At 44.5% G+C, this 14,960-nt stretch overlaps 1 protein-coding gene across 1 annotated transcript in view; it reads left to right on the plus strand.

The window, feature by feature from the left end:
- The window catches only part of TG (thyroglobulin), a gene marked incomplete at its 3' end in the record, with an annotated part of 60,963 nt that overhangs the window by 33,389 nt on the left and 12,614 nt on the right, over positions 1-14,960 (plus strand). The window contains exons 21-28 of the mRNA XM_010142236.1: positions 1,310-1,534; positions 2,037-2,363; positions 6,080-6,229; positions 7,248-7,418; positions 10,661-10,783; positions 12,283-12,398; positions 13,020-13,128; positions 14,323-14,520. Coding sequence (XP_010140538.1) covers positions 1,310-1,534; positions 2,037-2,363; positions 6,080-6,229; positions 7,248-7,418; positions 10,661-10,783; positions 12,283-12,398; positions 13,020-13,128; positions 14,323-14,520 — 1,419 coding nt within the window. The remainder of the gene's footprint in view (positions 1-1,309; positions 1,535-2,036; positions 2,364-6,079; positions 6,230-7,247; positions 7,419-10,660; positions 10,784-12,282; positions 12,399-13,019; positions 13,129-14,322; positions 14,521-14,960) is intronic.

The raw sequence follows: 14,960 nt of genomic DNA on the forward strand, positions 1-14,960 counted from the left end.
CCTGACTGAAATTCTGTCCTCATGCAACTGAAGAGCCACCCATGGGCTACAGTGCAAAGTCGGCAAAGTCACCGTGTGAGAAGGCAGCAGTGCCCTCAGCTGTTTGTCTTGGACATGTCAGCCACAAAATTAGAATCACAGAATGTTTGGGGTTGGAAGGGACCTTCAAAGGCCATCTAGTCCAACGCCCCTGCAGTGAGCAGGGACATCTTCGACTAGAGCAGGTTGCCCAGAGTCCTGTCCAACCTGACCTGGAGTGTTTCCAGGGATGAGGCTTCTACCACCTCTCTGGGCAACTTGGGACAGTGTTTCACCACCCTCATTGTAAAAAAATTTCCTCCTACTCTAATTCTACTCTCTTTTAGTTTAAAATAATAATATTTGTACAGTGTACTCTGTGTATATAACATCCTCCCTGTGAAACTTCAACATCTGAGGTTGTCGGTGCTGTCATGAAACTCAAAGTACATAGGATGCAGGACTTCCCGTTTGCTGGGTTACTGGCTGACCGTCACCTGTAGCTACAGGAGGCCCTAGTCTTGCACATTTGGACCAGTAAACCACATCAACATTTCGTTCAGTGTCACAGACCCTGCAGGGATAAACAGAATGTGAGAGCAAACCAAATCCGCTGGGAAGGGACGCTGTTCTTGTCCAGCCAGACAGGGGACTCTGCTCTTGCTCGAGCACTGAGGAAGGTTGTCCTTGCACAAGCCATCGCCGGGGGAGCTGTCTGCGCAACTGAGGGTGCAGAGACCAGGAAAGACACTCACTGATTTCCAGCCTCAAGCGCCAGCTTCAGCAATCACGAAGAGGGTGCCTGTTCCACATGTGGATATGTTGAATATCTGTGGTGTGATGGAAGGTGATTATTGTATTTTTACAGATGTACTTGAAAAACATACCAATAAAATGCTGAAAAATAAGCAATTGATGCCCATTAAAAAGAAAAAAAAGAGGAATAAATTAGAACTGAATGTCAGATAATCCTGCTTTTCATCTGCTGTATTGCTGTAACTCAGAAATCAATTTTTTTTTCTCTGATGCTTTGGTTTTTGAATATGCTATTTTTCGTTGGTGGTTTCGTTTTTTTTTTTCTGTTTCTTTAGCACTCTCTATGTATGTTGAGATTAGGGCTTTAATCTGATAGACTGTGCAGATAACATTCTTGTCTGCTGTTTGCTGCCATGTTTGTATTTTTGTATTTGCCTGTGTTTTTAACTTAAAGGTCGTCAGTTTTGGGTGGCTATCCACTCCCGTATTGGAAATGTTTTTCATGTTCTTTTGTTGTATTTCTTCCCCCCTTTAGAAAATACAATTGTTGGAGAAAATCTTGTTGGAGCATTTATAAAAGAGATTAAGGATGGTGTTTTTCTGCTGCATTTGGACTCCAAGGAATTCCTAGCAGATTCTGTCATCGACTTTCCCCGGGATGAAGAGTTTGATCTGTCTCCAAGAGTGCAGCTAGGATGTAGAAGTGGGTTTCGAAGAATTTCATCTCCCGGGAAAGCAGTCCCGAATTCACGAGGATGCGGTATGTTCCCTTCTGTGGTGTTGTTAGGAATCAAGATAAAGCTGAAGTCAGAAAATCATCAGTGAACTTGTGTTTGTGGTTAGTACGTGGAAGGCCAGAAGAACCAGCGTGAGTGATGAGCCTGAGCAGAGATGGGAATTAGTGCTTCGCTTACTGTCAGCCCTTCCCGACGCTGAACCGGCGATTGGGAAGCTGGCATCAGGGCGCCGACATTGCAGAGGAGGTCTTGCAGACGTGTTTTAGATCTGTCTGGTGTTAGAAGGTCTTTCTGTAGTGTATGTGATCCTTAATAAGAAGATTTCACAAAAATAACGCAGCCAGTGCTTCGGATGACGATACATTTCCCAGAATAGAAACCCAGATGCAGAAATGGCAAAAGCGCTGAAACTGTGAGTTGCTGGGCCAAGTCCAGCCAGCTCGGATGGAAGCTTTCTTGGTGCTGGCCATCACCCAGCCCTGACTGCACTTCTTCCCTCTTTTCATCTTCTCCCCTTCTGTTCAGTGTGCTTCCCTGGCACAGGCTGCCTTCCTGCCCACACCCTGCTGCGGGCTGCCAAACCTCCCCGTTCCGTGGATCCCCGTGGCTGTGCCCAGCGCTCCTGTCTGCCAGGGCGTGCTGCCAAAGAGCCTGTGCCTTCACAGCCCCGCTCGGGTTTCTGTCGACATCGTCCCCCATCCAGCGCAGCGCTGGTGGTTCTCGTTGGCCCAGTGAGCCTCAGCGAGTCTGTGCCTTCCCTGTGGCAGTTCGGGATGGATTCACTGTGTCTAGCTTTCTCTGGGGGACAGAGGAGGGACGTACCACTTACAGGTATGAAACCAACAGTAGCAGGTATGGGGGAAGTTTTCCAGCATGGTGAATATTTTCAGATGTGAAAATTTCAACACTCTGCAGCTTATGTTAGAGACACTAAGAGCAAATCAAAACAACTGAAAACAACTTAGTTCCCTGCTTGGCATGGTGGTTCTCTAGGTTAGGAGTGCTGCCTAGGGCCTGGGCAAGGGCTTCAGAGTAATCAAGTGATGAATCAGTTCCGAGCTGCTGCAGTTTCCAGCTTGGACCTTCAAGGGTAAATCGGGTGCAGTTTCAGTTCATCTCCATAGTCTGACACGCTTCAGATTTTCGTTATTTAAATACACCATGCAGAAAAAAGATGAATTAATTCCTTCCGAGGATCCGGAGTCTGTAACAACTTGCCGTTACTTAACAAGATGTACTCTTGTATTGATTAAAGATAGAAGTATTTATTCACTAGAGGCCATCACTTAGAGCAGAACTTACAGAGGATTGGCTCTTTCTGCCAACTATTTCCTAATAGGAATCAAGGCCTCTAGGAAGCAGTGAATTAATTCGTCGTGTGAATTAATCCAGTTTACTGAGTGACAGAAAAAGTCGCTCAGTAGAACAGACTTATGCTGGAGATGTGGAAAGGGAACAGTTTCTGCTCCAGGTTTGTGTAGTAGGTCTACGTATTTTATTCTGAACAGGACGTTTAGGAATTCTGTTTTTCTCCCCTCTAAGATATATATTCAGTTTAATTTTCCATTATTAATATATTCTGCTCATCCATCCTGCCTGGGTCTGTTTCTCTCTACGAATAGGGACTAGTAGTGAGTGTCATCTCTGGTTACAGAAACCAAAGTCGTGTGAGGGTGACAGCGATTCTTCCTTTATTCTCTACCCTTTCCTGTTCCACCTTGTTGTTGAAATACAAATGGCCTTTCCACTTCCTGCTGTTATTGATTTGCTGGTTTCTATTTCACCATAACTGACTTTTCCCCTTAATTTAGGAAGCATGGAGAGGGGCAGCGTGCTGGTCTTCTCAGTAAACATAATGTTTTTATTTAGGAACATGCAGCTTACATGAACCTGCCTCTTCATCTCATGTGTTTTCCTTAGTTGTCTATTTCTTTAGACTTGAATCTATTGAGGCTCTATTTCATGTTTTCTTGCCTGTAAAATGGGTAACTCTTATAATATGTTAGTTTTTCTTGTGTGATGCTTTTTCTTTGTCGCAGTCTTACACTGAGGTACATTACCTCACAGGTATTTGTGAACATAATTCCTGCAGAGTCTGAGTTAACAGTTTTAGCTAAATTCTAAAGGGACAAAAGACACTTTCTTTGCTAGGGTGTGAGTCGAAATGAAGAGAGTTGGAAACTGTCCAGGAAGCAGCTCTATGAACCCGACCCTTTTCTCCCCACTTATTTCAGGAGAAAACCTGAAGCCTGTTTGAGGGTTGTCTTTGGTTTATTTTACGTTTATATGCTGCTCCCTTTCATTGTTTAGAACGCTTGGCAATGCTGTCAGAGTTGCTTTGAGCAGAGCATAAGCCAAAGTCGGATTTACAGCCAAGCAGGCAGCGCGACACTTCATTCCTAGAAATCCAGATGAAGAATCTGATATGCCAGAGATTTTGAGTATCCCTGGCGGGAAGGAGGAGCAGTGCAGCCGGTGGGTAGTGGTCAGTTGTGACAGTTTTTAAGCATGCTTAGCATAGTAGAGAGCTGGTCTTAAGCAAAAGGAGGCCACTCTGAGGAGTGATGTCCCTGCCCAGTCACTCCAGTGGGTTTTTCTTCAGCCTGGAATATGCTGCTCAGCATGTTGTTCCCTTAGTAGATAGAAGCCTGAGTCTAGTTAGAAGGGAGACCAGCTTACAAATTCCATGTGTAGGAGCCAAGGGATTACATTTGTGGTTTGTTTTTATTCTTACCTTTTATTGTATTTTTTCCTATTTTAAGAATACAAAGTTTGGGCCCAGTGCTAACGCTCAGCTCTGAGAATTTGGCTCAAAGCTGTTCTCTGGTTTCTTATCTCATTAAAAATAGGAATTTTAACGATGGCAAGAAAGAAGTACAATATGATGGTTTGCCTGACTCCTAGAATCAAAGTTAATCGCTATGGGATTGTGTTGAGTGTAACCTGTAGCTGAACTGAGACATGCCTCCAAGAGCTGTAGAGTCTAGAAACATCTCTGCACCACCATGGCTTGCTGTGCGCTGTGCCGCTTCGTTAATCCAGTGCGTGAGACGAGGCAGCTTTACTTGCTGCAAATGTGATAGGAGACACAGATGCTGCTTTCGCATCATGACTGAAACTGCAAAAACAGGGGAATGCTTTGAAAAGCTGAATTTGTTCCTTTTTAAACTTGGTTTAATTTCCCTCATCCTTTGCACTTTGTCTTCAGTTGAGGCATGGATTACTCATTTCATTTTAATTTCTGCTGTTGTTCATTTGCAATGAGTATGATCCTTTTTGCATGTGTTGCAAAATGTCTTTAAAATGTATCAGACACTCTTGTGTATTAAGTAATGTGCTTGAGAAAGGAGAATTCTGTCTGGTCCCAGATTTTTTTGGTTCTGTAATTGATTTTGGATATGTGTTATACCTATTGCAATTGCCTTGATACATACCTGGGAGGAAAATTTTAATCTCACAGTTGTCTCATCCTAGACCTTCCCCTTGGACCATTTACAGCAGATGGAGGAAGATACGATTATTTTTATACTAGTTGTCATTTTAGCCTAACATAATTTAGGTGCCCCTATGAATTAAATTAATTTACATTCCGGTGCGCTGGCCAGAACACGGTTCATCATACGGGCTGTAGGGGGGACGGCCAATGTTCCGTTACTGTTTCTCTCTCGTACAAGCTTAAACTTCCGTTTGAGGAACAGAAATGAAGTTTTGCACCTTGTCAAAGACCCAAGATATACACTTGAGAGTGTTTTGAAGGAAATCTGCATCTGGAAAGCATCTGTGAACTAACGAGTAAAGGTATCGTCCTGCAAATGTGTCTGTGACTCTTCCGCTTTGATGTTCACTTGAATCTTCTGGAGGAAAGGACAGTATTTCATGACCTCCCAGAAGACAAAGAGTTTTCTTTGTAATACGCAGGAGATGAGCTGGAAATATTACTCCCGATTGTTCTGAAAATGATATATACACAGAACTAAGAATGTTTTTTTTTTATTTTGTGTTTGGGTTGTCATGTGCACAACTAGTGACCTTTAATCCAGCCATTACTGTTTAGTTTGGAAGTGCTTACCAAAAATTCCATTACCAGGAATTCTGAATGAAAGTGTTACCATATGGTGGGTTTCTGTGTGATGTTCTTGGTTCTCTGCTCCTAGGAGCCTTCCTGTTTCTGTCTGTAGTGTTAGATGTTACTCAGTTTGCAGCTTGTGTTTGTTTTCTTTCACAACGTAGCCACAAAGTGCGTTCTCTTATTACAAATGGGTTTGGCAAACGGAAATCAGGCCTGCACTTGGCAATTCCAAACGGCTTGATGTGCACTAATTCAAGAACAGTTTTAGAGTGATCTGAGGAAAATAAGATGACGGTCCATATTCCAACCATTGGCAAGTTTAATGAGTATTTAAGGAGTGTTTGCCTTTGTTATACTGCTTAGAAATACACGTATTAAGAGCTGGAAGCCTCTGGCGAGTCTACCAGCATGACCTGTGTATGTACACCCACACGTACGTGTGCAACACCTGAGCTGGTTGGAGTCCAAAAGAGTAAGAAGGTGATTGTTCCCTTTGCAGTTGTTTGTCCTCCGGGCAGTCACTTCCAGAATGATGAATGTGTTCCCTGCCCTCCTGGCTACTATCAGCCTCAGACGGGACGTTCCTCCTGTATCAAATGTCCTGTGGGCAAAACTACCGACTCCTATGGGGCAAGCAGCAGTGAACATTGTAAGTTGAACTCATTTTCCGCCTTATCCTTTGTATTCTGGCTTCAAGTATCTCATGGATTTTTTTTTTTTTTTGGTCTGTAAGTATTAAAAAAAAAGAAAAAAATTCTCCCTCTTCCTCCCTCTGGGTTTTTTTTTTCCTGTGTATATTAAAAGACATTTTACAGAGACAGAGCAAACTGTCTGGTGTTTTGACCAAAAATGCATGAGAAACCAGTGGTCAGTCTCATCCAGGATGTTGTTGTTCCTTAAGATGCATTCATTGTCCTCAGGAACGGTATCTGGGTGTTCAGTGTCAGTAACAACGGTCTTACGTGGCTCAGTTATTGTCACTGCCACGACCACTAAATTAGTCTTGTCTTTGTGCAGCTCTTTCCCCTGCAAAGACAAATCCTCCTCTCCAAGCAGCTATCGATACGTTCGTTACGGGGGTGTATGCAGTTTGAATTACTTCTCTTTGCTGCAGGACCGTTGCAGCAGGCACTGAGCAAACCTCTGAGAAAACACAGCTCCTTCTCTCTACTTTGCTTCACAGTACTTGGCGTGAGGGGAGAGGTGATCCATGGCAGACAACCCTAAAAAGGTTTGGGTTATCAACTGCAGTGACAAGAAGGCAGTGAGACTACCACGTTTCAGAGCGTTTTACACGGGGCAAATCACTGATGAATTTTCAGTGAAGTCTCTGCTGTCCTTCGAGCACTGTTGTCCTCCTGCATTGACACATTGTCCTCCTGCATTGACAGGACCAGAGTAAATGGGCACAAACCAAACACTTTTTTGCTGTGCGGGGTGTCTGTGCCCTGGCACAGGTTGCCCAGGGAGGATGTGGAGTCTCAAAATGTGATGTTCAAAAGCCGTCTGGACGTGGTCCTGGGCAACTGGCTCTAGGTGGCCCTGCTTGGGCAGGGGGATTGGACCAGGTGACCTCCACAGATCCCTTCCCGCAGGAATCACTCTCTGAAACTCAGGGACAGCATTGTCCAAGTACCTTTTTTTATTTTCTTGTTTACTTGTAACAGGTATCACGTACTGTCAGAGCAATGACCAGGGTCTGCAGTGTGATGAAGATGGCCAGTATAGACCTTCCCAGCAAGACGCTGACGCTCAGAAATCCTTCTGTGTCGATAGCTTTGGAGCAGCACTGGTCTGGACCGAAACAGATGGTCTCCTTACAGACTACCAGTGCCTAGGTAAGTGTCAGAAGAATGTTTTGGATGTGTTTTGGCACCACAAAAGTGAAAACTCCTTATGAAGGGACTCATGACTCCACTGGGATTCACTTTCCCATAGTAGTGGCCTCTGCGATAATCCACATTCCTCCTTAATTCCGCACACCTTCACTTCATTGGGAAGCTGTTTCTGGTAAGGGAAGAGAGAGAAGCAAGTTTCATAACATCTCCCTCTGGACTCCTGTTGTATGGCGTCTGACTTGGTGAATGCATCCTTGCAAGCCGGGGAACTCACTTTGTCTTGAATGCAGAGCCAGTTTTCCAGGATAAATAATTAAAAAAAAGAGCCATCCATCAAACGGTCCCCAAAGTGTCTGCAGTAAGGTCTAATTACACTTATCCTCAAAGCTTTTGCCTTGCCCAAAAATAGTTTTCCAGAAGGTTTTATTACTCATTGTATGATTGGCATCAATTTTAATGGAATATTCAGTTTAGAAACTGATGTCACGGTATGCTCTGAATTAGACAAGCGTGATCAGAGACTGAGTTAATGAACACGAGGTGTTGGACTCTGTTGCTCTCAGTCACAGAGCAGTTGGGATGTTTCTCTAGGCAGAGGAGTCGCAGCAGCTTAACTCTCCTGGTACTTACCTACCTACCTTGAACCTTCCTGCGCGAGCATTTCTGACTCTGTCCAGAGGGGAACAGCTGCAGATATCTGTGCTTGTTTTCTGGATCACGCTAGAAAATTTCCCTGCAAGTAAATATTTATAAGTGTTGATGATTCAACACTTTAAAAAACCAACAATGAATACCTGAAAAGTCTGGGTGGTGTTTTGGGTTTTTTAAAATAATTTAAAGACTAATGTAGTTTTTTTTTTTCTTTTTAAGATCATGCTGTGTTTCCAGAAAGCATTATGTGAACGGAAACTGATTATCTCTGTTTTTGCTTTTCCCCCTGTCCCTTCTGTTTTCCTTGACTAAAGTCAGCAAGCAAGAAGTCCGCAGGGTCTGAAGTCTGATCTGGCTCTGACAGGAGGCTGGTGACCAGGCAGGGCCCATAAATAACCAGCTTTTCTTCATTTCTTGAGTCTTTGGGCAGAAGAATTCTCTTTTATGAACGCACAGGAGTAAGCTGTAACAGCCCATGCTTATTCTTAGTGTTCTCTCTCTTGCTGTATTTTAAGCCACGCTTAACGTTTATTGCAACAACAGGGAGATGATGTAGAGCTTTGCTCTCGTGATATGTGAGCTGGAGAGTTTCTGCCGTGCACTAAGCCTGTGAAAAGGCCAAGTGGTGATTTTACTGTTGTGAAGAGGGCAGTGCGAACTTACAAGTTCGTGAAAACGGGAGCTGGTAGAATATTTTTCATTGTACTTCCTTTTTTTAATAAAATAGTTTTATAAATGCAATTTTTAAAAACGTTTATATTAAAAATGAAATTAAAGAATTAAAAAAGGCAGCTTTTCTAATAATTTTGCAATGTTTTAAGTTTAATGTTTCATGGCACTTTCTATCTAGTTTTCTGCCATGTTATTGCAGAGAAGATGGAGAGGTGGGATGAAGCCAGAGTTAGGGAAAAAAAAATCAGAAGAAAAGCATTTTAAAATGTCATTTTTTAGTTTTGATTTTTGCATTAGAAATGAGGTCAGCAAACAGCTGCAAACACAAAACCAGTGCTTCTCTCCAGTTTTATGAAAATAGGTGAATTCCATTTTTAACCCGGCATCACTGCCAGCTGCAGCGGTAGAAGGGATTTAGTTTAGTGCAGAATCAATCCCATGTTTATATTTTGCTATCCTGTATTTCTAGGAAGACAAAACTGCCACCTCTGTTTGTGCCATCATTCTGTCCCCTTCCCAGCCATGCTGGAGCGCCGGGGTTTTTGTGTTCCGTGTCTGGCTGGCGCTCGTGGGTTTTCTGAGCAGGACGGGTGGTTTTATCAGCAGCGCCTGCCGGCTCAGCCCGGACAGCAGTGACATTCTGGTTTAGTCCGGACTGCCGTGCTGTGACAGTACAAATGATTGTTTTAAGAGCTTATCCCTGACTTTTATTTTGTGGTTCTCCAGGCTGTTCAGGGAGAGACGCCTGGAATCCTCTGGCTGGGCCTCTGCACCCATGTGTGCAGGGGAGACCAGGGCTGAGCCTCCGCTTCTCGCGTGTGCAGGCATCTGCCACGGGCTGAGCTCAGAGCAGGGCTCAGCTGCCCAGCGCGTTTAGGCCGGGCATTGGCTGCCATGGGGCAGGGGTTTACTTTCGTGTGGGGCACTTAGATGAGATGTCTGGTCAGTACAGAGCTGATGTGAAGTCACCGCGTTCTTCCCTTCTCTGTAACATGTTTTTCGCACTGAAAGATACCAGTATACCAACACGTGGTGACGCTGTACCAACACCCCTTTGTAGTATGGGCAGTAGCAGCCTGAGCAGGGTAGTGGTGGTGCCACTGTGTGTCCCTTCACCAGACTATTAACCTGCTTCAGGGCACAACCAGGGCCAAACCTTCTGGAGCTTAAACTGGACTTGCCCCATGTAGAAGACCTTGGGATTTGCATCTCTAGACCCCATGAGCTTTTCCCAGTTTGTGAACAGTGCTGCTTGTCAGACATCCTTACGCTCAGGTGCAGTGGGACCGATTCAGAGAAAGCAGATAAAAGGGTTTGGTGAGTAAACGGCAGTCTGGAGTTAAAGGTTGAATGAAGGCGTGACAGAGGAGTGTGTAGAGCGCTCTGCCTTGGAGAGGTCCCTGAGCCCTGAGTGAGTGGAGATGAGGCTGTTTGTCTCCTCCGAACAAGTGATAAGGGTCCTAGATCTCCTTTCTAGCCAAGCTCCGTTGGAGCTGGCTCTTGATTCAGTGCCTGTCTTGAAGAAAGTTGGTTCCCCCACTGTCGCAATAGTTGGTTCGGTTCCATGAACAAGAAATGGCCAGAGAGATGGCCAGTCTGCTGCTGGAAAAGAAGTCTCACTTGAATATAAACTCCCAGCCCGCTTCTGGCTAGCTGTTTTTAAAAGATCTTGTCACAATTATTTAAAAAAAAAAAAAACATAACAAACCAAACCCACAGAATTTGTATCCTCAGTCCTGCTGTCTCCTGTGTTGTCTGTGGAGTTAGGGCCCATCATTTAATGAGCAAACCTCTTGCCCTACAGAGTTCTTCCGGTTTTATTTCTCACTCAAGTCTTTGTCTCTCTGCAGCATGGGAACTGATAATAGTACCTGGCTGGGGTTTATTTTCTGGTGATTTTTTTCTTTTTTTTTTTTTAGTGCTCAGAAAATTTGAGAGAGTTCCTGCCTCCAGACTGATTTATGGGTCAGAAGAAGTTCAGACTCTTCAGTCTCAGTCATTTGGGGGAGACCTGCAAAATCCAACTTTTCAGTGCATTTCAGGTGAGGAAAACTGAAAAAATCTGTAGAGACAACACTAACCATCACAGAAAATAATAATCTTCTCACGTGATGAGTTAAGTTCCTAGATAAACTGCATGTATCACAGTTCAGCACCAATTCACTGCACGATATTTACAACTTTTGGTGACCTTGGTTCAGTGAAGAGATTGGTCTTTCTTTCAGAAAGAAGTCTTCTGACTTTACATACCGCTTCAGACAAGTCATCTGACTTTCAAGCGGGTTGGTATAGTTTGCAATACAGATGAGAGCTGAGATTCAGACCAGGAAACATTCACCAGACTTTCCAGATGTGCAGACAAAAGAAGGCTTTCCCAGGACATGTGAAAAGCAAGCTTTCACCTCTTCCCAAATTACCTAACTGGCACATAAATGAGGAATAATCATCCTTGCTTACATCAGAAGGACATTTTGTAAGTGTTAGTAAAATTATCGTCCTGCACCAGGTTGTCTTGGCAGGCCTGGGTTAACGGGTGGATTCGATGATCTTAAAGGTCTCCTCCATGCTATGATTCTGTGAGATAATCATCGAATTGTTTAGGTTGGAAAAGACCTTTAAGACCATTGTTTCCAACCAATCAATGTAACATGGCCAAGTCTACCCCTAAACCAAGTCACTAAGCACCATATCTACACCAGATCATCTCCTCGCTGCATGCTGCACCTTCCTCTGAACGTGCAGACCCTCAACAGCAAGAGACTGAGCTGAGAGAACAGAGGGAGTGAAGCTAGGGAGGCAAAGATGCCCCTTTGACAAGCAATCAGATTCAGCGCACGTAGCCTGTGTTTTCATTATAACTTACATCCGCTGTGAAATGTAAGGGTTAATCTGTCCTTTTCTGCTTCCCTGCAAAGTCAGACAGCTTAGCTTACACTTCTGATGATGTTTTGATCTGTGCTGGTTGATTTTATACTTAAGATGCTTGGAAACCATTTCACCTCCTGTTTTAGGAGCAGAACTGGGGGAGCGAGGTAGTGGTGAGTGTGCAAGGGCAGAAGGAACTCCCAAATCTGGAGGGGGCTGGCTGCTTGCTCCCTTAGGCTGGCCAGGTGATTGCTGCAGAGGCAGCTGGCACAATCGAAGCATTCGATGTTTCCCCTCCTTCCTATCACTCTCGGTATTTGTCACCGCCTCTTTGCCGTGGGGTTGCTGTACCAGGCAAGGTGGTTCATGAGAGCCCTCCCTGCCTGCCTCAGGCAAAATTATCCAGCGGACATTAAATGTTTGAGTGGGTGGTAAGACCTAACTCGGCCATATGTACCTTCAGGTGATGAACGACTTTTTGCATTAAGCTATTTTAAAACCTGACCCTCTGCCGAAATAGGTGAATATAGAGTTCAGCTGGCTAGTGAAATCCGTGGGCATGCAGCCTGGCAGACGTATGAAAAACCAGGCCAGTGGCTGTAAACAGTGGGGTTTTGTAGCAGAGATTTTGCATGTGAAATGCTAAGAAACCTATGGTTTCATTCCTGTTTTACAGGCTGTGAGAGGGAAGATGCGTGTGGTTTTGCCACTGTAACCCCAGCTGGTGCTGGAGTTCTCTGTGAGTTATACAGTGCTGCTGAAGTCAACTTCAACTGCACCGCCTCTGGACTGGTAAAACTGATTACCCGTAGAACTACGTGTTTCATCCTAATGCTGTACCTGCAGCATAAGCAGAGAGCATTCACACAAGAAAGGCAGGCTGTTACCTGATCCCTTGGACACGGCTCTTCACTGTGGCCGTGATAAATTGCATCAAATGGGTAAAGACGCTACAGCCAGGTGTTTCCTAAAAGGGACGTCTGAATGCCCCAGTGGTTGGCTGAAACATCACACAGCACTTCTGGTCTTGAAACAAGCTGAGCTCTTGCAGCCGGCAATACAAGTTAGCTTAAAAGGAGGGTTAAGCTGGATAACCCAAACCAGAGGTATCCAGGTCGGTAATCAGGCCTCTTGAAATAGTTGTAATTGCTCAGTGCCTCCCTCTAGCCCAGGTCTGAACCGTGTGCTCTTTAGAGCTGCAACACCTTCCTCTTCACCACTTGTGATGTGGTGCTGAAGAGCCGAGATCTCAGTGTGGTGGAGTTAAAACTGTCCACACTGGGCCACGCAGAGCTGTGGTGATTACACCACGTGCACTCATTCCTTCCCCTGAGTTTCTGAATACGGAAAGTGCGATAAGGAGAGAAAATTAATCAGGCTGTGTTTAGAGCGTGCGCCTGTTTTCTGTCGCAGGTGCAAGGTGTTTTGGGGAACCCCGCTGCCACTAGCATTGGTCGTCTTAGCTGCCTGCTTCACGTCAGGAATCCGGGGGGAGATGCAGCGATGGTCTATTTGAAGAGAGGTACCAGATGCTAATCGCTCCTCTGATGTTAGACTGCTGTGCCCAAACTGCCGCTACTCCTGCAGAGTACGCGTAGGGAGCACGTTTCGGCTGCACGTAGGGAGCACCTCTGTTTAAGAAGAGACAGTGCTTTTCAGAGCTTGACATTCAGTGACAGCCCAAAAGCCTCAGCAGACACTCCCTGCATGTCTGGCTCACTAGAAATGAGGAATGCAGCTTTGGAAAACCATTGTGATGGGTTTCTCCAGCAGAGGGTCCCACAAAACCTCGAATTTTAGCCAATGCTCGATTCTATTCTGTTCTGTGATACTGTGATTTCTCTTTATTAAGCATTTTATTATTCGAATATATAAGGCATTATTAATGGACAGCTTGTACCTAATGTAACAGTTTGCATATTAATTTTTTAATTGTCCTGCTAATATACCAGCCAAGAAATAACGTGTTCTCCAGTGAACCTCAGAGCGATCCAGCTGAATTAATGAATGTACAAGATTGTTTTTTGCCTAAGTGTGATTGATAGCGCTGCACATCCCATCCAATGTGTGTTCCACTTGAAGCCTCACGCCAGATTTGGAACAAGACAATCAAATACAGAACGCTGCAGGGTTTGAGTCAAAACTCTCTGCTGTCATAGTTTTAATTATTATTAATAAATGGTGATTCTGGAGTTTGGATAAAGGCAAAAATAAAACAAAGACCTAAGTCTCACCTGTAAAAATACAAGTCCCCCGAGCTTGTTGGGATCAGCATAATCTTGGTGATACCAGATCTGCCCTAGGTTTCTGTTGATACTGCAAATTAGATCCAGGATTATGTGAATCATGTCCCCTTACACGTGTCTAGTCAGCATAAGCCTTAATTGCAGGTGCAGGTACACTGGCCAAATTACCCATTTCACTTGTTTAATGAGCTAGGTCTGTTTCATTAATATCTGGAGTTATTAATATAGTGCTTGAAGGTGGAATGTTTTTCCTACCCTGTCAGTACATTCTGACCAACTACCCAGGTATAATTGCACCAAACCATTTGATGATGTTATCTTGCGTCTTAAACTCAAAGTCTAGAAAAGGACTGTTAAGGCTGAGTTTTTCTCATAAAACTTGCAACCAGCTCCAGTCTGCAGGCAACCCAAAAGCATCCCATCTTCTCTTGACTTTGTTTGAACGTTTCGTTCCTTTTCTGTCTACCCAGGACAAGATTTTAACTCATCTGGACTCAAGACCTTTGAGAGGACCAGTTTTCAGAATGTGCTTTCTGGCGTGTATCGCTCCACAGTGCTTTCAGCAGCTAGCGCGTCTCTGACAGACGCTCAGCTCTTCTGTCGGCAGGCGTGCAGCAGGGATGCTTGCTGTGATGGCTTCATCTTGAGTCACATTGCACTGGATGGAGGTATTGTCTAACTGCAGAAAAAAACAAATTATGCAGTAGAGAATTAACCAGTAGAACTCATTTTTGGACATAGCACACTCTACATCGTGCCAGTGTCTGCAGCCTGCCTCTACACGACTGGCGTTTTTTGGTACAGGCAGAATTTCAGTAATGCCCAAGGCTTGGCCTGGAGAAATAGGGATGAAAACCTGAGGTAACAAGCTGCTCTTGGAGAGAAATGGACTTTTTGAAAGGTTAATTCTTTTGACCTGCTTTGGATATCTACATCTGGATGAGATATATCTCACAGCTTGGTTGCCAGAAGTTGGTGCCTTTCAGCTGATTGGGGGAATTCAGATGGTGTCTCTAGAGTCCTTGTGGTGCAGTTGTAAATCAGCTGCCTTTTTGGAGCTGGAAAAGCGGATGCTAAACAGGGAATTATGTTATTGCATGCAGGAATG

Source organism: Buceros rhinoceros, unplaced genomic scaffold (genome assembly GCF_000710305.1).
Source record: "Buceros rhinoceros silvestris isolate BGI_N320 unplaced genomic scaffold, ASM71030v1 scaffold16380, whole genome shotgun sequence".
Taxonomy (NCBI): domain Eukaryota; kingdom Metazoa; phylum Chordata; class Aves; order Bucerotiformes; family Bucerotidae; genus Buceros; species Buceros rhinoceros.